Consider the following 22,467-nt stretch of genomic DNA (forward strand, 5'->3'; position numbering starts at 1 on the left):
TCTGTAGTAGAAGGAGAGGAAATACTAGAGTGACGCAAACACAGGATTACTCCATCATCAGAACCATACAGATGACATTACAAGACACTGTGTAGTGTAAGATGTGAAAATTTTTCTTTGAATTGCCTTCATTGTGATCCTAACAAATCTAAATTCAGACGCGAGCGCTGTTGTATCATGTCACGAATCAATTTCTCTTTCAGGTCAGAAGCGGCGTGAATGCTTGTATGTCAGAAATAGAGCGGGACATCAGTGTACTGTCGGAGATTTGTTGTGTCAATCCGTGCCGCATCCAGTGTATTGCAATCGCTGATTATAATGGTTCTGGTTCTGTTGTCTATTGTCGCGTTGTGCCGCTTGCGTTATCAGTGAACATTATCAGTGAACCTCAGAGAACATTATAAAATAAAATTTTTTTTAAATGCAGTTCATGACCCCTTTAAAACACATAAATACTCAGTTCATATCAAACGAGCTGTAATAACAGACAAAGCAAAAGTGACCACATAATAAAAATAGTTACTCACACTTGTGTTTTGCAACATTACTGTTGGATCCAATAGTCGCACAGCATCATCTTTTAGTTTCAATCTTTCTGAAAATTCTGTGTCGAATTGTACCTTGTTTATAAACGAATCCGAGTTAAAATGAAGTGAACAAAGGACCAAGTTCTTACTGACACGGTCTGGATCTTCATTAAAAATAAAGCCCATCTGGTTTTTTTTTTTGTTGAGATAAGAAGGAAGGCAATGCAAAGACTGTTTTCCACAACTTGGCACTGCACAGCATCTTGTTGCCTTCAGAGTCATCTTTATCATTTGATTTCTGTGTAGACTTGCGTTTGCCTCTCTCGTTATTTACGCTACATGCACGAATCAGTGGGCGGAGCTAAACAGTGAGAAGTGGGCGTTGATCCTCTCCTGCAGAGGCGGGGTTTAACCACACTATTACGTCAAAAAGTGGCTCATTCCACAACATGTCGTTTTGGCAGATTGGCTTCAATAAAATCAGTTTTAAGACTAACGAAAACGTTTTGAGTTCTGAAACTTACTGGATGTTTTTATAGTACAATGACCGCTTATATGTCAAAAGATCAAGGGAATTTTGATTTCTCAGTTCATGACCCCTTTAAATTGGACATTTGAAAGGCCTGGTCTGGGGGGGTTTACAATTGGAAATTAACAGTGGATGTTGACCTCTGCAGTCCTGCCCATGTTCAAGTGCCATATGAGATCCCCATATCAACAAATGGAGCCTGAGTCATACTTGGATATTGTAAACTATGTGGGACTGAAAATATTAGAGATGCCCAATGAGTGAAATCCAAAGAGGAACATGCACACAAGTGTTATGGTGCCATCTTCTGTCAGTACATTTTATTATTTGACTTGTTGCATAATCTTGAGAGGATATATCTTATTAATTGTGGAAAGATGAATGCGCCAGTTTTAATTAAAGAAATATATGACAAAAATGTTAAGTCTTGATGGCTGCATTTATTCAAAGAGTCTCTAATGGCCTATGGTTTCTATTAGTATATTTAAGAACATGTAAATGGAGTTTAGCCAAAATTATAATGCAATTATTAAATAAAATGTATTAATCATATTCATAATAATAATAATAATCATCATTTTTGAAGCCAAGAAGCACATTTGTGCACCACATCACTGAATGTTCTCACTAATTTCTATATTTTACGCCAACATGTAACAAGAGCGAACGTAATGCTAAAATGTATAGATTTAGCACTTTCAGATTTTTCTTTTCAACAACATCCTTTTGTGCGCGGGATTTGTTTTTCAAACGGGCAACGTGCATGGCGACGGATGATGACGTCACCAACGCACGACACACGCTGCTCTGAGTGAGGACCTCGCGGTGCATGGCTTGGAAACAGTACGAGGAATAACTTTGAAACAACAATAAAATCACCCCAGCCATAAACAGTCGCATACAGGTATACAACGGTTATACATAGTGCATTTGCATGCGATAGACAGACATTAAAGATTATTTAAATGAGCCAGTCATTCATTCATATTCTGTCGTACGTTTGTTAAACGTTTAGATGTGTTAATAGCTTTATTTGAGGCTTTTCTAAATCCTTAACTTTTAGCTATATTGTGATCGTCTGTAAGTTAGTAATTTGTTTCATCGTCTTGCATATGCACATTCTGCGTGTGCAATATTAGCGGTGTTTACTGGGCTCTGAAAGATAAACTCATGGAGCTGCCTAACTTACATAGATAGCATTGTGCGCAATAATGGTAAAGGAGTAACAGTAACCTCATCATGTGAAACAACGTGAATAGAATCATGAGAATGAAACTTAAACTATCTTGTACTTCAACTTTTTCAAGTAGTCACATTTAGTCACTTAAATCCCATGCATGCTAAAGACGTCTCTGTAGTAAGTTAGGGGTGGTGGGGAAATGTCATTCCAATCAGTTTTGTCCCATCAGAGCTCATCAGCATGGAGACGGATCTTTATGATGAGTTCGGAAACTATATTGGACCGGAGTTGGACTCCGATGAAGATGAGGAAGTAGATGCAGAGGACCGGGAGGCTGATGAGGTGCGTCTGAGATATTTTATGCCCACTGTTTATTTGTGTATATTACTGTAGAAACCTGTAAATCACAAAAATCATCTTGAAACTGCCCATAAAAGATGTTATTTTTTGTGCAAGTTGCAGCAAATACAAGTGGTATCTGAGTGCAGTTTTTCTTATTACAGGCGGATGAGGAGGATGATGATGAAGACCAGGCTGAGGTTGATGAGGAGGATGGTGGTGGTGGTATGGAGGTGGTTCTGCATGAGGATAAAAAATATTATCCCACAGCTGAGGAAGTTTATGGTCCTGAGGTGGAGACTATCGTCCAAGAAGAAGATACACAGCCATTGACGGGTAACAGACATGCTGGTGGAATACTAGTTTATGCACTACGTGCACACCCAGTCCAAAATCAAATTTATCTCATTTTATTTCCTCCTCAGAGCCCATCATCAAACCTGTGAAGATGAAGCAGTTTACTCTGATGGAGCAAGAGCTTCCCGCCACCGTCTATGACATGGAGTGAGTTCACTGTTGTGTTGTTTCTCGTTCTCCCTGTTTGGTTGAATTGCATATTGTTACATGCATGTCTGTCCGCAGGTTCCTTGCTGATTTGATGGACAGCTCAGAACTGATCAGAAATGTCACCTTGTGTGGACACTTACACCATGGCAAGGTAAAGGACACTGTCATGCTTGTTCAGTTTTGTCTAATAAATGAAGGTGCATCATGTGGTGGTTTTTATATGTGCTGAGTTTGATTTCATTAATTTTGAGTGCAGACTAAAATGCATTTGTTTGTCCCCAAAGACTTGCTTTGTGGACTGCCTCATTGAACAGACGCATCCTGAAATCCGTAAGAGAGATGACTCTGATGTAAGTATATAGTTATTAAATATAAACAATATGTATTTTTTTTTTATATTAAGAATATGAATATTAATAAAATATACCCTTGGTTTCAGTTAATTATTTTATTATGTTTTTAATAAGTATAAATATATGTGTGTGTTTTTCTTTGTAATTTCTTTTGCCTATTTGTATGTATTTGTACATATGTTAATCTGTGTGGAAAAAATACATCTACAGCTTTTCACATGTAGACAGGTGTTTTGTTGAACAGACAAGATGACATTCAATGTTTCGCTCTACAGTAACACTGGATGTGTTACAATATTGATCTTTTACTTTTTCACAGTTACGATACACAGATATCCTCTTCACAGAGCAAGAGGTAAGAAATCAACTAAATTGTCTGATTGCAAGCAAGTGCATTCAGTATCTCATGTAAGTTTTTGTGTTTTCTCACAAAGAGGGGAGTTGGCATCAAGAGTTCACCTGTAACCATGGTGCTGCCTGACTCTCGAGGCAAATCCTACCTATTCAACATCATGGACACGCCAGGGCCCTCTTTCCCTCTTTCCTGTGCTCATCTTTTCACACATTAAAAAGTAGCTGAGATATGTTTAAAATATCACTTAGAAAAATATAAGTACACAATGTGCTGTGCAAAATCAGGAGATTTATCTCTTGAACTCGTCCTCAGGTCATGTGAATTTCTCTGATGAGGTGACATCATCAGTCAGACTGTCTGACGGCATTGTGCTTTTTATCGATGCTGCTGAGGGGGTGAGTTCACACATACAGTCTACTGCTAATGTCAGGTTTTTGGCTCCAGGGCTGCTATTATTATGTTGTTGACATCATAATGCACTGTTATATAAATCATTGTCTTAACATAATGTTTTTGTAAGCATATATTGTATTTGTCTAATTAAATTAGCTATGTAATGTAAGTACAGTAACTTTTGAATGTGTTCAGGTGATGCTAAACACTGAGCGACTGATCAAGCATGCAGTGCAGGAGAAGTTGGCCATCACTATCTGCATTAATAAAGTGGATCGTCTGATTGTGGAGCTGAAGCTGCCCCCTACAGATGCGTACTACAAACTGCGCCACATTGTGGATGAAGTCAACGGCTTGCTGAGGTACCCCACAATGTTTAAAGGAAGATGTTTTGGTAGACACTACATGCTATTAAAACAAATCTTAGAACTAGGGTTGGGTACCATTCACATTTTAACCGGTACGGTACCTGAATTTCGGTGCCGGTATTTTTCGGTACTTTACTCTGTGTAATTACAAAAACATTTATTTAAGTGAAAAAATAAATCCTAAAGTCTCAATGTCAACATTTTGAACAATAGGGCCCTACAAACTTTTTCTTTCTTTCTTTCAAGATGTACATTATACTGTGCAAAAGTAATACAAGAGTAATATATTTCTGTTACATGTTAAACCGTAAGATGTACATTATACTGTGCAAAAGTAATACAAGAGTAATATATTTCTGTTACATGTTAAACCGTGCTTTTATTTTGACAGGTTGACATGAAGTTTCTGTGTGTCTGGAGATTAAGTTTTTGTGTTCATGCCGTCATATAGTGAGACGCAGAGGCCGGAAATCACCGCGAGTGTCACACATGCTTCAGTATTTGTATAGTAAACAAAACGTTTCCGCCATTCATGCGTACAGAGGCAAGCGGAACATGCAGGATTCATATTTAAACCGTCTTTTTGCATTTTAATATTCACAGACACTAGTTCATATCGTGATTCAAATTAAGTGGCAGTGGCTACTTTTGATTTATTCATCCAAAATTGGCGAATTCCGTGGCATTCCGCGCTATAGAGTAAATTACGTTTTTATGAATGGACTCCACGATCCCGTCCGTGTTTTCACAGAAACCATATGGCCCTAGAAATGTAACCACACTTCAGAACATTTCGGCTTGCCCTTTGTGTTGTTTGAAGGAGTTGCAGGGGTGACCTCGCGTCACAGGGTTTCTCTTTCTTTCTCTGTAGCATATGCGCCCAGATGCGTTCTCGGGTAACGAAATTTGGCACCAATTGATTTAACGTGAATTGGTACTCGGTACTACCTACGCAGTTCGGTCTGTAACCTTAAAAGTACCGAGTTCAGTACCCAACCCTACCTAGAACTACTATTTGTCTTTTACTTGCTCATATTTTTCATTTGCCTCATGAATTTAATTGTTTTTAGCAAGCAGTTTTGTCTGAAATTCCAGACAATAAATATCTCTGTTTTTTTTTCTCTCTCTCTGGCAGCACATACTCCACAGATGAGTCTCTGGTTGTTTCTCCCCTGTTGGGGAACGTGTGTTTTGCTTCCTCACAATACAGCATCTGTTTCACTCTTGGCTCCTTCGCCAAAATCTATTCCGACACCTACGGTGAGCAAGGCAGACACAAAAATATCGTTCAAATGCATCCTCGATGCTTCTAAAAACCTCAACCATGTTTTCCAGGTGACATCAACTACATGGAGTTTGCCAAAAGACTGTGGGGAGACATTTACTTCAACCCTAAAACGTAAGAATCTCAAGCTAATTTTATTTCACAGACAATTTGCATAATGGGAGCATGTTATTTGGTTCTTGGTTGTAACTGGTCGCGTTCTGTGGCTGTCAGGAGGAAATTCACAAAGAAAGCCCCCAACAGCAACTCTCAGCGCAGCTTTGTTGAGTTCATACTGGAGCCGCTGTACAAGATTCTTTCACAGGTGAGAAATACACTCAGATTCACTTTACTTGGGTAAAATGTATGCACATTCAGGCAGACATAGGCAGTCAAACACACACTAATGTCTAGGCTGTATAACTGTGGTGTGTGTCTGTAGGTGGTTGGGGATGTGGATACGTCTCTGCCTCGTGTCTTGGATGAGCTCGGCATTCACCTGACTAAAGAGGAGTTAAAGCTCAACATCAGACCTCTGCTGCGCCTTGTTTGTAACCGCTTTTTTGGAGAATTTACAGGCAAGTGTCATTTTTTTTGTGCTGTGGTGTTGTTGCAATAAATGATCATTCTTGCACACGTGTGAGGTTCGTTCGGTTTAATATTATGTGCTGCTTCAACAGGCTTTGTGGACATGTGCGTGCAACACATACCATCTCCTCAGGGGGGTGCCAAAGCCAAGATAGAGCACAGCTACACAGGTGGACTGGACTCAGACCTCGGAGAGACAATGTCTGAGTGTGACCCTGATGTAAGTTTTATTTAAGTGAAAAAATAAATCCTAAAGTCTCAATGTCAACATTTTGAACAATAGGGCCCTACAAACTTTTTCTTTCTTTCTTTCAAGATGTACATTATACTGTGCAAAAGTAATACAAGAGTAATATATTTCTGTTACATGTTAAACCGTGCTTTTATTTTGACAGGTTGACATGAAGTTTCTGTGTGTCTGGAGATTAAGTTTTTGTGTTCATGCCGTCATATAGTGAGACGCAGAGGCCGGAAATCACCGCGAGTGTCACACATGCTTCAGTATTTGTATAGTAAACAAAACGTTTCCGCCATTCATGCGTACAGAGGCAAGCGGAACATGCAGGATTCATATTTAAACCGTCTTTTTGCATTTTAATATTCACAGACACTAGTTCATATCGTGATTCAAATTAAGTGGCAGTGGCTACTTTTGATTTATTCATCCAAAATTGGCGAATTCCGTGGCATTCCGCGCTATAGAGTAAATTACGTTTTTATGAATGGACTCCACGATCCCGTCCGTGTTTTCACAGAAACCATATGGCCCTAGAAATGTAACCACACTTCAGAACATTTCGGCTTGCCCTTTGTGTTGTTTGAAGGAGTTGCAGGGGTGACCTCGCGTCACAGGGTTTCTCTTTCTTTCTCTGTAGCATATGCGCCCAGATGCGTTCTCGGGTAACGAAATTTGGCACCAATTGATTTAACGTGAATTGGTACTCGGTACTACCTACGCAGTTCGGTCTGTAACCTTAAAAGTACCGAGTTCAGTACCCAACCCTACCTAGAACTACTATTTGTCTTTTACTTGCTCATATTTTTCATTTGCCTCATGAATTTAATTGTTTTTAGCAAGCCGTTTTGTCTGAAATTCCAGACAATAAATATCTCTGTTTTTTTTTCTCTCTCTCTGGCAGCACATACTCCACAGATGAGTCTCTGGTTGTTTCTCCCCTGTTGGGGAACGTGTGTTTCGCTTCCTCACAATACAGCATCTGTTTCACTCTTGGCTCCTTCGCCAAAATCTATTCCGACACCTACGGTGAGCAAGGCAGACACAAAAATATCGTTCAAATGCATCCTCGATGCTTCTAAAAACCTCAACCTTGTTTTCCAGGTGACATCAACTACATGGAGTTTGCCAAAAGACTGTGGGGAGACATTTACTTCAACCCTAAAACGTAAGAATCTCAAGCTAATTTTATTTCACCGACAATTTGCATAATGGGAGCATGTTATTTGGTTCTTGGTTGTAACTGGTCGCGTTCTGTGGCTGTCAGGAGGAAATTCACAAAGAAAGCCCCCAACAGCAACTCTCAGCGCAGCTTTGTTGAGTTCATACTGGAGCCGCTGTACAAGATTCTTTCACAGGTGAGAAATACACTCAGATTCACTTTACTTGGGTAAAATGTATGCACATTCAGGCAGACATAGGCAGTCAAACACACACTAATGTCTAGGCTGTATAACTGTGGTGTGTGTCTGTAGGTGGTTGGGGATGTGGATACGTCTCTGCCTCGTGTCTTGGATGAGCTCGGCATTCACCTGACTAAAGAGGAGTTAAAGCTCAACATCAGACCTCTGCTGCGCCTTGTTTGTAACCGCTTTTTTGGAGAATTTACAGGCAAGTGTCATTTTTTTTGTGCTGTGGTGTTGTTGCAATAAATTATCATTCTTGCACACGTGTGAGGTTCGTTCGGTTTAATATTATGTGCTGCTTCAACAGGCTTTGTGGACATGTGCGTGCAACACATACCATCTCCTCAGGGGGGTGCCAAAGCCAAGATAGAGCACAGCTACACAGGTGGACTGGACTCAGACCTCGGAGAGACAATGTCTGAGTGTGACCCTGATGTAAGTGTGGGATCTGCAGAGAATGATGTCAATGCTGTGACATTCAGCTTGTAAGAGTTTCCATCCCTAGTGTTCAAAAAGACAAAATCATCACTTTATACTCTGTTCAAAAGTTTGGGGTTGATAAGATTTTTTACAAATGTTTTAAAGTATTTTATTTACATTTTTTTCAGAAAAAAATCTTACTGACTCCAAAAATTTGAACGGTAGTGTATATGTGAATATAAATTGGAACAAAATATAAATGGAAATGGAAGTCGTTGCCATTGGGGATGCCACTGTAGGTCTTTTATTAGGTAAATGGTAATAAATAAATAGCGATTTAGATTATACAGATGAAACACTGTGGCAGATGCTTTATGTCTGGGAGCGACAGCGTGAGACAGTTCTGGGAGGAGCTAATCATTTTGATGACAGGCTTTGGCTCCAGCATTTCTGAATGACCAGAGCAAAATGTTTTCTTTTCTTCTCTGAGTGAAATATTCTATCACATGACTTGATGCAAAGTCACATGACTTTTTCTTGTGGGCATTTAAGAATTTATCTGGTAAATATAGTTAATGCACATGTTGTCTTGCCAAATAAAAATGTATCCACCTCTAACAAGCCTAAAAATTAAAGTATCTCAATGACACATGCCCAAAGAAGTAAGTCAAACTTTTCTTTTTTCTTAGGGTCCACTGATGTGCCACACCACTAAGATGTACAGCACAGATGACGGCGTGCAGTTCCACGCGTTTGGTCGAGTCCTGAGCGGAACCCTGCAGGCGGGCCAGCCGGTGAAGGTTCTGGGAGAGAACTACAGCCTGGAGGATGAGGAGGACTCACAGATCTGCACTATCGGACGCCTGTGGATTTCTGTTGCTAGGTGACGTCACATGTCTTTCTGATCTTTTTTTTTTGCTAGCATTATTAGTCCATGGTCCCACATTTTTCACCCCAATATTTGAAGGCCCCATGTCTTTTCTAGTTGTTCAGGATTTAAGGATAAGGATTTTTTAAATATATATTTTTTTAGTTTATACCCCATAAGAAATTTAGAGCTTTGCATAACTAGCAACAAAGTAATTCATTATAAAAATGCCCATGCAGTTATGATTTTATTAATTTGGTTCTAGAAGTCACACTTTAAAAATTTGTGTTTTTCAAGACTGTTATTATTTTAATGATTGTTTTGTTTTATTTTAAATCATTTTATGCCATCTTGAGGCCCAAAGATAAAAATAAAAGATTATTGGAGAACATTTTACAAAATATTAATACTATTTCAGTCTTTCTACTTCAAAAATTGCACACTTATTTCAATGCATTACTTGTTGTTTCTTGGTAATGATTTGTAAAAAATGTACTATTTTTGAGTGAAAATTGTTTCAAAGTAAATCATACATCAGTATTTTTTTTTTCTCACTGTAGTCTTTGTAAACGTTATGTTTAATGTGTTTATGCAAGGTATCAGATTGAAGTGAATCGTGTCCCTGCTGGTAACTGGGTGTTGATTGAAGGGTGCGACCAGCCTATTGTTAAAACGGCCACAATCACAGAGCCCCGTGGAAATGAAGAGGTAGGAAAGAGAGAGATATCTATTTGAAACAAAGCCGTGTTAATTAATGAGACTTTGGAAGTTGAAAGTTCTTTGTATTGGTTTGAGTAGGCTCAGATCTTCAGGCCATTGAAGTTTAACACAGCATCAGTGATAAAAATCGCTGTGGAGCCGGTCAATCCCTCAGAACTGCCCAAGATGTTGGATGGACTCAGAAAAGTCAACAAGAGTTATCCATCACTTACAACAAAGGTAACATTTCCTAGAACAACCCACGATACCAATATTGTTTTAAACCATATTTATGTCATGTTTTAAGCCTCTGGACCAAACCGAATATCACATATACTTGCAGTGGCGATCAGCAGGGTTACTTTAACAATTTTTTTATTAGCGTTTCAAGATTCGTAACTAAGATGTATTACTGACTTGTTTCTTATTGATCTGTGCTGGCTTGTGTGTGTTCAGGTGGAGGAGTCAGGTGAACATGTGATTCTTGGTACAGGTGAGCTGTACCTGGACTGTGTAATGCACGACCTGCGGAAGATGTACTCTGAGATCGATATCAAGGTGCTCTTTTGCTGTCATAGAATTTTCTTTCCTCCCTTTTTGCCTATGCTTTTTGTTTTCATGTGATTTCTCTTTGATCTCTTACAATAGGTGGCTGATCCAGTGGTGACCTTCTGTGAGACTGTGGTAGAGACGTCCTCCCTGAAGTGTTTTGCTGAAACGCCCAATAAAAAGTAAGAAACAAACTTCCTCTCTCTCAACCACCATTTAGAACCCCAGTTCTGATGATTTTTTTTAAAGTGACCTGTAAAAGTCTTGACAGGATAAGTCTTGACATGCATCAGTGTTTGTATATGTATGTGTGATTTTGTTACTTTGTGTGTGTGTGTGTGTGTGTGTGTGTGTGTACGCCCAATAAAAAGTAAGAAACAAACTTCCTCTCTCTCAACCACCATTTAGAACCCCAGTTCTGATGATTTTTTTTAAAGTGACCTGTAAAAGTCTTGACAGGATAAGTCTTGACATGCATCAGTGTTTGTATATGTATGTGTGATTTTGTTACTTTGTGTGTGTGTGTGTGTGTGTGTGTGTGTGTGTGTGTGATTGGAAGGAATAAGATTACCATGATTGCTGAGCCATTGGAGAAGGGTCTAGCCGAAGACATTGAGAACGAGGTGGTGCAGATCACATGGAACAGGTAAAAACATGTCAGAACTGTAGAGGACTTATGGGTTATATAGAACACAAAGATGTCTGTCTTAATATTAAAAATTAAGATGCATAACCATTTTCAACACTGATAATAAATGTTTCTTGAGCACCAAATCAGCACCAGCATTTTTCATAGTATTACTATTTTAACTGTATTAATCAAATCAATTGATCAAATAAATGCAGCCTTAGTGAGCATAAGAGACTTCTTTCAAAAACATTAAAATATTTTACCGCCCACAAACCTTTAAGCGGAAGTCTATGTGGTGCAGTTCAACCGACAAGATCTACATTTTCACCTACAGTCTGTTAACTATCTTAAAACCAATAAATGCATCTCTCTTTTTCTCTATATAGAAAAAAGTTGGGAGAGTTTTTCCAGACAAAGTATGACTGGGATTTGCTAGCAGCTCGTTCAATTTGGGCTTTTGGACCTGACACAACCGGGCCCAACATTTTAGTAGATGACACTTTGCCCTCTGAGGTAATTTACATATCAGGTTCATTTATATTCATTTAAGTATTGTATTCTTTTTTTTCCTAATAAAATTCACTTGTAATTGGGTAGCGAATTTTAGAATAGGTTTGACTTCATCTCTCCTCTGATTATATTGATAAATAAATGTGAAAATAGTGCCTTTGGCCATTTGAATGTAGATGTGTGTGTTAAAATCTTTTGGCATGGATGTGTTGGTGTGTCATTGTTTGGAGTGTGTTTTGCCAGGCAACCGGAGGTGTGAAAAAAATTGACATGTTGCGTGTGACGCAGTCGTGCACTGGCATACTTAATTTGTTGACAGCTAAATAACTCGATAACTGTTTTCGTTCTCTGTGTGTGTTGTAGGTAGATAAAGCTCTTCTCGGCTCAGTGAAGGACAGCATTGTACAGGGCTTCCAGTGGGGCACACGTGAGGGTCCTTTGTGTGATGAACGTAAGACATTGCATAACAATTTTTATGAGAGGTTTCAGTGGTTACGAAGGCAGAAGAGTCTAAAAAAGCACCATAGAATGAATAAAATGTTCTTAGGGTAAATAAACTTTAATTAGGAATTAAATTAGAAATGTTCTATTTATTGGTGTCGGCTGATATTTGATATATATTAGCTAATATTGTGTATATATTTACATTTAGTTTTCCTTGGCCATCATTGAACACTCATGTAAAGTTACTGTTTAAAAACATGAATAATTTAATAGCACTGTTAAATGTAATCTTTGTATCCGTTAATGTAATCTGAATATACGTTTTCCTAACATACATTAAACTGTTGTGATGTCTAGATGTCTACTTGCACTTTTGTAGCATTACATTTTCTTCCCTTCTTTTTCTTCCATTGCCGTTTTCCACCCTCACAATTAAAAAGGCTGTTTTTGCTGCTGTCTCTAAGTTTTTCATATCTAAATGACCTCTTTGTAAATGGCTACAGTTTGGTGTTTCTGTTTGTACTAAATAACAAATATATCGCCTTGTCATTCCCTGCATTCAGCAATCCGCAACGTGAAGTTTAAGATCCTGGACGCAGTGATCGCACAGGAGCCGCTGCACAGAGGAGGAGGACAGGTCATCCCTACAGCTCGCAGAGTCGTCTACTCTGCCTTCCTGATGGTAATTTATCCTTATCCATAGGTCTGTTACCACCTCTCTTCTTCCCCCATCTTCCTCGGTTTCCTTTCTCTGCCTAATCATTGTTTCCATTAGTCTTATTGGACTGTTTCATTCAATAACGTGATCCATTTTTGATTGGTTGATTTCTGTAGGCCACGCCCAGGCTGATGGAGCCCTATTACTTTGTGGAGGTTCAGGCCCCTGCTGACTGCGTTTCTGCTGTGTACACAGTGCTGGCACGCAGGAGGTAAAATACACAAACATGAGGACATTGCTGACTCGTCTGTTAACACACTCACATTAAGCAGATTGTTGCTCAAGGCAGCAAAAGTCAGCAAGTCTCTAATAAAGACCTTCTCCTTTTAGAACGAGCCTCTGACTGATCTCTTGTCTCTGTGTCTCGTAGAGGTCATGTGACGCAGGATGCGCCAATCCCTGGCTCTCCTCTCTACGCCATCAAGGCTTTCATTCCCGCTATTGACTCGTTTGGCTTTGAAACTGATCTCCGCACACACACGCAGGGCCAGGCCTTCGCGCTCAGTGTGTTCCACCACTGGCAGGTACAAACTCACCCACGTATTTTTTTTCTTGTTACTTACGTGTGTGTGTGTTTGTTTGTTTGTGTGTTTAAATGAGTGTAAGGAGTATTGTGTGTACGTGAACCTCTCTCTGTCAAAATTAATTTGCGACCTGGGGATTATTAGTTTATATTAAATAATAGAAAATTTGGTTAAACAAACTGAAGCCTATTTCTAGGGCCATTATGAATTTTTTTCTATCGTGACATTTTAAGGCAATTAATGAAACTATTAAATTTAACTAGTAAATTTAAATTATATTAATTGGTAAATTGTTAACATAATTGTTGTTATTATTAAATTCATTTATGGATTATTTAAAAATGTATTACAGTATTTTTACTGTAAGAACCAAATGAGATTTAACATTCAAATTTAATAGAAAATTTAAAAAAAACTAATGCCTGAATTGGTGAATTTAAAAAGTGAGAATATGATGAAGAAAATATAGAACGTATTTAGACACAATAGTGTTTATTGTACTTTAATGTATGCTGCTTCAAATAAAAAAAATAATTATTGCAGTGTTTTAAACCAAGAGAATCACTTTTAATTTAAGAGTATTGGAAAAAATGTGGTAATGAGAATTTTCACAAAGATGATGTAAAAATGCAAGTAGTAGTAATTAAAAATAGGCTTTGTTTTCTTTATTGGGGAAAATGTGACTTGCGTAAGCTTCAACCGTGTGTGTGTGTGTGTGTGTGGAGTTCTTATGTGTTTGATGTTGAGTAGCAGAAAATTGAGTCAGCAGCAGCTGATCTTGAACACCGTTGCCTGTAACACTGTTTCTGTGTGTGTGTGTGTGTGTGTGTTTGTCACATGGTATTAGATTTTCACAACTGTCCTGTGTAATTATTGTCTCTGCCCCTCACTCTAGATTGTTCCCGGTGATCCTCTGGATAAGAGCATTGTGATTCGTCCTCTAGAGCCTCAACCGGCCCCTCATCTGGCCAGAGAGTTTATGATCAAAACCCGCAGGCGCAAAGTAAGACACGCTTGATGTCGCTGTAATGTCAATCAACTTTAGTTTGAATACGCATCATATATCATCATCATAATCATCTCTCTCTCTCTTCCTCCAGGGCTTGAGTGAGGATGTCAGTATCAGCAAGTTCTTCGATGACCCTATGTTGTTGGAGCTGGCCAAACAAGATGTGGTGCTCAACTACCCGATGTGATATGACAAATGAACTTAACTCATCCCATCATTCCCCTTCAGCTTCACCAGACTTGCCCCTACTACAAATCAATCCAGTTCTGTATGATGGAATTTAAAAAACGTCTTTTTTTTAATGTAAAGTGCTAGAAACATAAACACCGATTACTGTTGATGTTAATGCAGACTTTCCTAAATTAACCTGTGACCTCCAAGAGCTCCCTTCTAATTTTGTTCTTTGTTTATTTTTATGTTTGACAAGTGTTTTTGTAGTATAAGATGATGTGAAGAACAGGCAAGTCTTTTTTCAAGAAGGTTTTTTTTTTTTTTAAATGTGTCTGAAATCTCTTTAAGGTCTTACATTTGTATAAGTGTGATTAAAAGCATTTGGCCTGTGGATGTGTGTTTGAGGTCATTATGGATGTATTCTTTATGATATCCGTGAATGTGATAGCCATTGTACTTCTCAAAGCTTGAGAACTCTGATGTCAAGGAAAAGGTGGTTTTGACATGCAGTATGAAAGTATGCTCAATCTTTAAAAGAGAATATTCATGCAGGGGAAACTTTGAGAACATTTGCTGAATGCAGAATAAAACTGAAGAACATGCAAAGGGCAGGAGATGCACTGCATACATGCAGGTAAAAACCGATCCGTCTAATAGACACTATTAGATGCAGAGGCAGAACTAAGGAAGGTTGACATGAGTGAATGCCATTCAACAGACACGAGTCTGACATTTAAGTGAATGTCACCGGTGTCTGCCTTCGTTGCTTTGCCTTTTTCTTAAAAGGAAAAAATAGATGAGTTTTTGCATTCATATTAAATGGAAGTTCAGTTCTGAATTTTACATTTAAAGTAATCTAATCCAGAAGCTAATAAATATTGGTATACAGTTGGGAAATGTACGAAAGTCGTACAAAACTACATTTAAAGTAAATGGTTACTAAATTTTCATTTTTAATATAAAAAAAAATAATGCTAAAATAAGTAAAGAAATTTTTTTTGGGAATATAGTTTAAAAAAATGGAAGAAAGTAATATGAAACAACATGAGAGTAAGCAAATGATTACTAACTTTGGATTTTTGAATAAACTATCCCTATAATGATACTAAAATAAAAATTAGAATAATGAAAAAGCTTTTAAAAATATAAAAAAATTAAAGTTAAAATAAACTATGAAAAAATATATAATTCTGAACTTTAATGAAATTGCTTATATTTTCTGACATTTATCTAATCAAAGTCTGGCTGAAGTTTTCGTGTGTCAGAGGGAATCATAATTTTAATTCAGAGATGGGGTGTTTGTACACATATGTCTGTGGGTAACATCATGATAAATAATCAGTTCGGACTACATTGCTGATTCCCTGCATGAATAATGTGTGCTTGTGTGTGATGTAAATATGTGAGATGGTTGTAGCAGCATGAGTGACGGATTTCTGTTGCTAGGTGACGTCACATGTGTTTCTGATCTTTTGTTTTTGCTAGCATTATTAGTCCATGGTCCCACATTTTTCACCCCAATATTTGAAGGCCCCATGTCTTTTCTAGTTGTTCAGGATTTAAGGATAAGGATTTTTTAAATATATATTTTTTTAGTTTATACCCCATAAGAAATTTAGAGCTTTGCATAACTAGCAACAAAGTAATTCATTATAAAAATGCCCATGCAGTTATGATTTTATTAATTTGGTTCTAGAAGTCACACTTTAAAAATTAGTGTTTTTCAAGACTGTTATTATTTTAATGATTGTTTTGTTTTATTTTAAATCATTTTATGCCATCTTGAGGCCCAAAGATAAAAATAAAAGATTATTGGAGAACATTTTACAAAATATTAATACTATTTCAGTCTTTCTACTTCAAAAATTGCACACTTATTTCAATGCATTACTTGTTGTTTCTTGGTAATGATTTGTAAAAAATGTACTATTTTTGAGTGAAAATTGTTTCAAAGTAAATCATACATCAGTATTTTTTTTTTCTCACTGTAGTCTTTGTAAACGTTATGTTTAATGTGTTTATGCAAGGTATCAGATTGAAGTGAATCGTGTCCCTGCTGGTAACTGGGTGTTGATTGAAGGGTGCGACCAGCCTATTGTTAAAACGGCCACAATCACAGAGCCCCGTGGAAATGAAGAGGTAGGAAAGAGAGAGATATCTATTTGAAACAAAGCCGTGTTAATTAATGAGACTTTGGAAGTTGAAAGTTCTTTGTATTGGTGTGAGTAGGCTCAGATCTTCAGGCCATTGAAGTTTAACACGGCATCAGTGATAAAAATCGCTGTGGAGCCGGTCAATCCCTCAGAACTGCCCAAGATGTTGGATGGACTCAGAAAAGTCAACAAGAGTTATCCATCACTTACAACAAAGGTAACATTTCCTAGAACAACCCACGATACCAATATTGTTTTAAACCATATTTATGTCATGTTTTAAGCCTCTGGACCAAACCGAATATCACATATACTTGCAGTGGCGATCAGCAGGGTTACTTTAACAATTTTTTTATTAGCGTTTCAAGATTCGTAACTAAGATGTATTACTGACTTGTTTCTTATTGATCTGTGCTGGCTTGTGTGTGTTCAGGTGGAGGAGTCAGGTGAACATGTGATTCTTGGTACAGGTGAGCTGTACCTGGACTGTGTAATGCACGACCTGCGGAAGATGTACTCTGAGATCGATATCAAGGTGCTCTTTTGCTGTCATAGAATTTTCTTTCCTCCCTTTTTGCCTATGCTTTTTGTTTTCATGTGATTTCTCTTTGATCTCTTACAATAGGTGGCTGATCCAGTGGTGACCTTCTGTGAGACTGTGGTAGAGACGTCCTCCCTGAAGTGTTTTGCTGAAACGCCCAATAAAAAGTAAGAAACAAACTTCCTCTCTCTCAACCACCATTTAGAACCCCAGTTCTGATGATTTTTTTTAAAGTGACCTGTAAAAGTCTTGACAGGATAAGTCTTGACATGCATCAGTGTTTGTATATGTATGTGTGATTTTGTTACTTTGTGTGTGTGTGTGTGTGTGTGTGTGTGTGATTGGAAGGAATAAGATTACCATGATTGCTGAGCCATTGGAGAAGGGTCTAGCCGAAGACATTGAGAACGAGGTGGTGCAGATCACATGGAACAGGTAAAAACATGTCAGAACTGTAGAGGACTTATGGGTTATATAGAACACAAAGATGTCTGTCTTAATATTAAAAATTAAGATGCATAACCATTTTCAACACTGATAATAAATGTTTCTTGAGCACCAAATCAGCACCAGCATTTTTCATAGTATTACTATTTTAACTGTATTAATCAAATCAATTGATCAAATAAATGCAGCCTTAGTGAGCATAAGAGACTTCTTTCAAAAACATTAAAATATTTTACCGCCCACAAACCTTTAAGCGGAAGTCTATGTGGTGCAGTTCAACCGACAAGATCTACATTTTCACCTACAGTCTGTTAACTATCTTAAAACCAATAAATGCATCTCTCTTTTTCTCTATATAGAAAAAAGTTGGGAGAGTTTTTCCAGACAAAGTATGACTGGGATTTGCTAGCAGCTCGTTCAATTTGGGCTTTTGGACCTGACACAACCGGGCCCAACATTTTAGTAGATGACACTTTGCCCTCTGAGGTAATTTACATATCAGGTTCATTTATATTCATTTAAGTATTGTATTCTTTTTTTTCCTAATAAAATTCACTTGTAATTGGGTAGCGAATTTTAGAATAGGTTTGACTTCATCTCTCCTCTGATTATATTGATAAATAAATGTGAAAATAGTGCCTTTGGCCATTTGAATGTAGATGTGTGTGTTAAAATCTTTTGGCATGGATGTGTTGGTGTGTCATTGTTTGGAGTGTGTTTTGCCAGGCAACCGGAGGTGTGAAAAAAATTGACATGTTGCGTGTGACGCAGTCGTGCACTGGCATACTTAATTTGTTGACAGCTAAATAACTCGATAACTGTTTTCGTTCTCTGTGTGTGTTGTAGGTAGATAAAGCTCTTCTCGGCTCAGTGAAGGACAGCATTGTACAGGGCTTCCAGTGGGGCACACGTGAGGGTCCTTTGTGTGATGAACGTAAGACATTGCATAACAATTTTTATGAGAGGTTTCAGTGGTTACGAAGGCAGAAGAGTCTAAAAAAGCACCATAGAATGAATAAAATGTTCTTAGGGTAAATAAACTTTAATTAGGAATTAAATTAGAAATGTTCTATTTATTGGTGTCGGCTGATATTTGATATATATTAGCTAATATTGTGTATATATTTACATTTAGTTTTCCTTGGCCATCATTGAACACTCATGTAAAGTTACTGTTTAAAAACATGAATAATTTAATAGCACTGTTAAATGTAATCTTTTTATCCGTTAATGTAATCTGAATATACGTTTTCCTAACATACATTAAACTGTTGTGATGTCTAGATGTCTACTTGCACTTTTGTAGCATTACATTTTCTTCCCTTCTTTTTCTTCCATTGCCGTTTTCCACCCTCACAATTAAAAAGGCTATTTTTGCTGCTGTCTCTAAGTTTTTCATATCTAAATGACCTCTTTGTAAATGGCTACAGTTTGGTGTTTCTGTTTGTACTAAATAACAAATATATCGCCTTGTCATTCCCTGCATTCAGCAATCCGCAACGTGAAGTTTAAGATCCTGGACGCAGTGATCGCACAGGAGCCGCTGCACAGAGGAGGAGGACAGGTCATCCCTACAGCTCGCAGAGTCGTCTACTCTGCCTTCCTGATGGTAATTTATCCTTATCCATAGGTCTGTTACCACCTCTCTTCTTCCCCCATCTTCCTCGGTTTCCTTTCTCTGCCTAATCATTGTTTCCATTAGTCTTATTGGACTGTTTCATTCAATAACGTGATCCATTTTTGATTGGTTGATTTCTGTAGGCCACGCCCAGGCTGATGGAGCCCTATTACTTTGTGGAGGTTCAGGCCCCTGCTGACTGCGTTTCTGCTGTGTACACAGTGCTGGCACGCAGGAGGTAAAATACACAAACATGAGGACATTGCTGACTCGTCTGTTAACACACTCACATTAAGCAGATTGTTGCTCAAGGCAGCAAAAGTCAGCAAGTCTCTAATAAAGACCTTCTCCTTTTAGAACGAGCCTCTGACTGATCTCTTGTCTCTGTGTCTCGTAGAGGTCATGTGACGCAGGATGCGCCAATCCCTGGCTCTCCTCTCTACGCCATCAAGGCTTTCATTCCCGCTATTGACTCGTTTGGCTTTGAAACTGATCTCCGCACACACACGCAGGGCCAGGCCTTCGCGCTCAGTGTGTTCCACCACTGGCAGGTACAAACTCACCCACGTATTTTTTTTCTTGTTACTTACGTGTGTGTGTGTTTGTTTGTTTGTGTGTTTAAATGAGTGTAAGGAGTATTGTGTGTACGTGAACCTCTCTCTGTCAAAATTAATTTGCGACCTGGGGATTATTAGTTTATATTAAATAATAGAAAATTTGGTTAAACAAACTGAAGCCTATTTCTAGGGCCATTATGAATTTTTTTCTATCGTGACATTTTAAGGCAATTAATGAAACTATTAAATTTAACTAGTAAATTTAAATTATATTAATTGGTAAATTGTTAACATAATTGTTGTTATTATTAAATTCATTTATGGATTATTTAAAAATGTATTACAGTATTTTTACTGTAAGAACCAAATGAGATTTAACATTCAAATTTAATAGAAAATTAAAAAAAACTAATGCCTGAATTGGTGAATTTAAAAAGTGAGAATATGATGAAGAAAATATAGAACGTATTTAGACACAATAGTGTTTATTGTACTTTAATGTATGCTGCTTCAAATAAAAAAAATAATTATTGCAGTGTTTTAAACCAAGAGAATCACTTTTAATTTAAGAGTATTGGAAAAAATGTGGTAATGAGAATTTTCACAAAGATGATGTAAAAATGCAAGTAGTAGTAATTAAAAATAGGCTTTGTTTTCTTTATTGGGGAAAATGTGACTTGCGTAAGCTTCAACCGTGTGTGTGTGTGTGTGTGTGGAGTTCTTATGTGTTTGATGTTGAGTAGCAGAAAATTGAGTCAGCAGCAGCTGATCTTGAACACCGTTGCCTGTAACACTGTTTCTGTGTGTGTGTGTGTGTGTGTGTTTGTCACATGGTATTAGATTTTCACAACTGTCCTGTGTTATGTGTTTGATGTTGAGTAGCAGAAAATTGAGTCAGCAGCAGCTGATCTTGAACACCGTTGCCTGTAACACTGTTTCTGTGTGTGTGTGTGTGTGTGTGTGTGTGTGTTTGTCACATGGTATTAGATTTTCACAACTGTCCTGTGTAATTATTGTCTCTGCCCCTCACTCTAGATTGTTCCCGGTGATCCTCTGGATAAGAGCATTGTGATTCGTCCTCTAGAGCCTCAACCGGCCCCTCATCTGGCCAGAGAGTTTATGATCAAAACCCGCAGGCGCAAAGTAAGACACGCTTGATGTCGCTGTAATGTCAATCAACTTTAGTTTGAATACGCATCATATATCATCATCATAATCATCTCTCTCTCTCTTCCTCCAGGGCTTGAGTGAGGATGTCAGTATCAGCAAGTTCTTCGATGACCCTATGTTGTTGGAGCTGGCCAAACAAGATGTGGTGCTCAACTACCCGATGTGATATGACAAATGAACTTAACTCATCCCATCATTCCCCTTCAGCTTCACCAGACTTGCCCCTACTACAAATCAATCCAGTTCTGTATGATGGAATTTAAAAAACGTCTTTTTTTTAATGTAAAGTGCTAGAAACATAAACACCGATTACTGTTGATGTTAATGCAGACTTTCCTAAATTAACCTGTGACCTCCAAGAGCTCCCTTCTAATTTTGTTCTTTGTTTATTTTTATGTTTGACAAGTGTTTTTGTAGTATAAGATGATGTGAAGAACAGGCAAGTCTTTTTTCAAGAAGGTTTTTTTTTTTTTAAATGTGTCTGAAATCTCTTTAAGGTCTTACATTTGTATAAGTGTGATTAAAAGCATTTGGCCTGTGGATGTGTGTTTGAGGTCATTATGGATGTATTCTTTATGATATCCGTGAATGTGATAGCCATTGTACTTCTCAAAGCTTGAGAACTCTGATGTCAAGGAAAAGGTGGTTTTGACATGCAGTATGAAAGTATGCTCAATCTTTAAAAGAGAATATTCATGCAGGGGAAACTTTGAGAACATTTGCTGAATGCAGAATAAAACTGAAGAACATGCAAAGGGCAGGAGATGCACTGCATGCAGGTAAAAACCGATCCGTCTAATAGACACTATTAGATGCAGAGGCAGAGCTAAGGAAGGTTGACATGAGTGAATGCCATTCAACAGACACGAGTCTGACATTTAAGTGAATGTCACCGGTGTCTGCCTTCGTTGCTTTGCCTTTTTCTTAAAAGGAAAAAATAGATGAGTTTTTGCATTCATATTAAATGGAACTTCAGTTCAGTTCTGAATTTTACATTTAAAGTAATCTAATCCAGAAGCTAATAAATATTGGTATACAGTTGGGAAATGTACGAAAGTCGTACAAAACTACATTTAAAGTAAATGGTTACTAAATTTTCATTTTTAATATAAAAAAAAATAATGCTAAAATAAGTAAAGAAATTTTTTTTGGGAATATAGTTTAAAAAAATGGAAGAAAGTAATATGAAACAACATGAGAGTAAGCAAATGATTACTAACTTTGGATTTTTGAATAAACTATCCCTATAATGATACTAAAATAAAAATTAGAATAATGAAAAAGCTTTTAAAAATATAAAAAAATTAAAGTTAAAATAAACTATGAAAAAATATATAATTCTGAACTTTAATGAAATTGCTTATATTTTCTGACATTTATCTAATCAAAGTCTG

General features: G+C 37.5%; 2 protein-coding genes across 2 annotated transcripts; both read left to right on the forward strand.

The window, feature by feature from the left end:
* Positions 1–1,827: 1,827 nt before the first annotated feature.
* LOC107570944 (116 kDa U5 small nuclear ribonucleoprotein component) lies at positions 1,828–14,978 on the forward strand. The gene is made up of 28 exons (XM_016257224.1): positions 1,828–1,960; positions 2,466–2,578; positions 2,740–2,911; positions 3,001–3,079; positions 3,158–3,233; positions 3,367–3,432; positions 3,755–3,790; positions 3,870–3,960; positions 4,103–4,185; positions 4,379–4,545; positions 5,687–5,811; positions 5,887–5,950; positions 6,050–6,140; positions 6,258–6,393; positions 6,496–6,623; positions 9,154–9,347; positions 9,929–10,040; positions 10,131–10,271; positions 10,488–10,589; positions 10,680–10,762; positions 11,140–11,226; positions 11,598–11,724; positions 12,085–12,172; positions 12,729–12,847; positions 13,000–13,094; positions 13,254–13,407; positions 14,303–14,410; positions 14,508–14,978. Exons 2-28 carry the CDS (start codon positions 2,477–2,479, stop codon positions 14,601–14,603), a joined length of 2,922 nt encoding a protein of 973 aa, XP_016112710.1. The 5' UTR covers positions 1,828–1,960; positions 2,466–2,476; the 3' UTR covers positions 14,604–14,978.
* A 1,044-nt stretch (positions 14,979–16,022) lies between these two features.
* On the forward strand, positions 16,023–21,615 carry LOC107570936 (116 kDa U5 small nuclear ribonucleoprotein component-like; the record flags this gene model as incomplete). Its single annotated transcript, XM_016257216.1, has 13 exons — positions 16,023–16,033; positions 16,615–16,726; positions 16,817–16,957; positions 17,174–17,275; positions 17,366–17,448; positions 17,630–17,716; positions 18,088–18,214; positions 18,575–18,662; positions 19,219–19,337; positions 19,490–19,584; positions 19,744–19,897; positions 20,939–21,046; positions 21,144–21,615. Coding segments are annotated over 13 exons (1,323 nt in total), but the record flags the coding sequence as incomplete, so codon positions are not given.
* Positions 21,616–22,467: the final 852 nt, after the last annotated feature.

This window comes from Sinocyclocheilus grahami, unplaced genomic scaffold, assembly GCF_001515645.1.
Source record: "Sinocyclocheilus grahami isolate Dianchi unplaced genomic scaffold, SAMN03320097.WGS_v1.1 scaffold1524.1, whole genome shotgun sequence".
NCBI lineage: Eukaryota > Metazoa > Chordata > Actinopteri > Cypriniformes > Cyprinidae > Sinocyclocheilus > Sinocyclocheilus grahami.

Bases quoted from the DNA above. Each gene is read 5' to 3' on its own strand.
- LOC107570944 (XM_016257224.1), top strand. From the start codon at position 2,477: ATGGAGACGGATCTTTATGATGAGTTCGGAAACTATATTGGACCGGAG. The intron at 2,579-2,739 runs GTGCGTCTGAGA...TTCTTATTACAG, and splicing joins AGGACCGGGAGGCTGATGAG to GCGGATGAGGAGGATGATGA. The intron at 6,141-6,257 runs GTGAGAAATACA...GTGTGTCTGTAG, and splicing joins TGTACAAGATTCTTTCACAG to GTGGTTGGGGATGTGGATAC.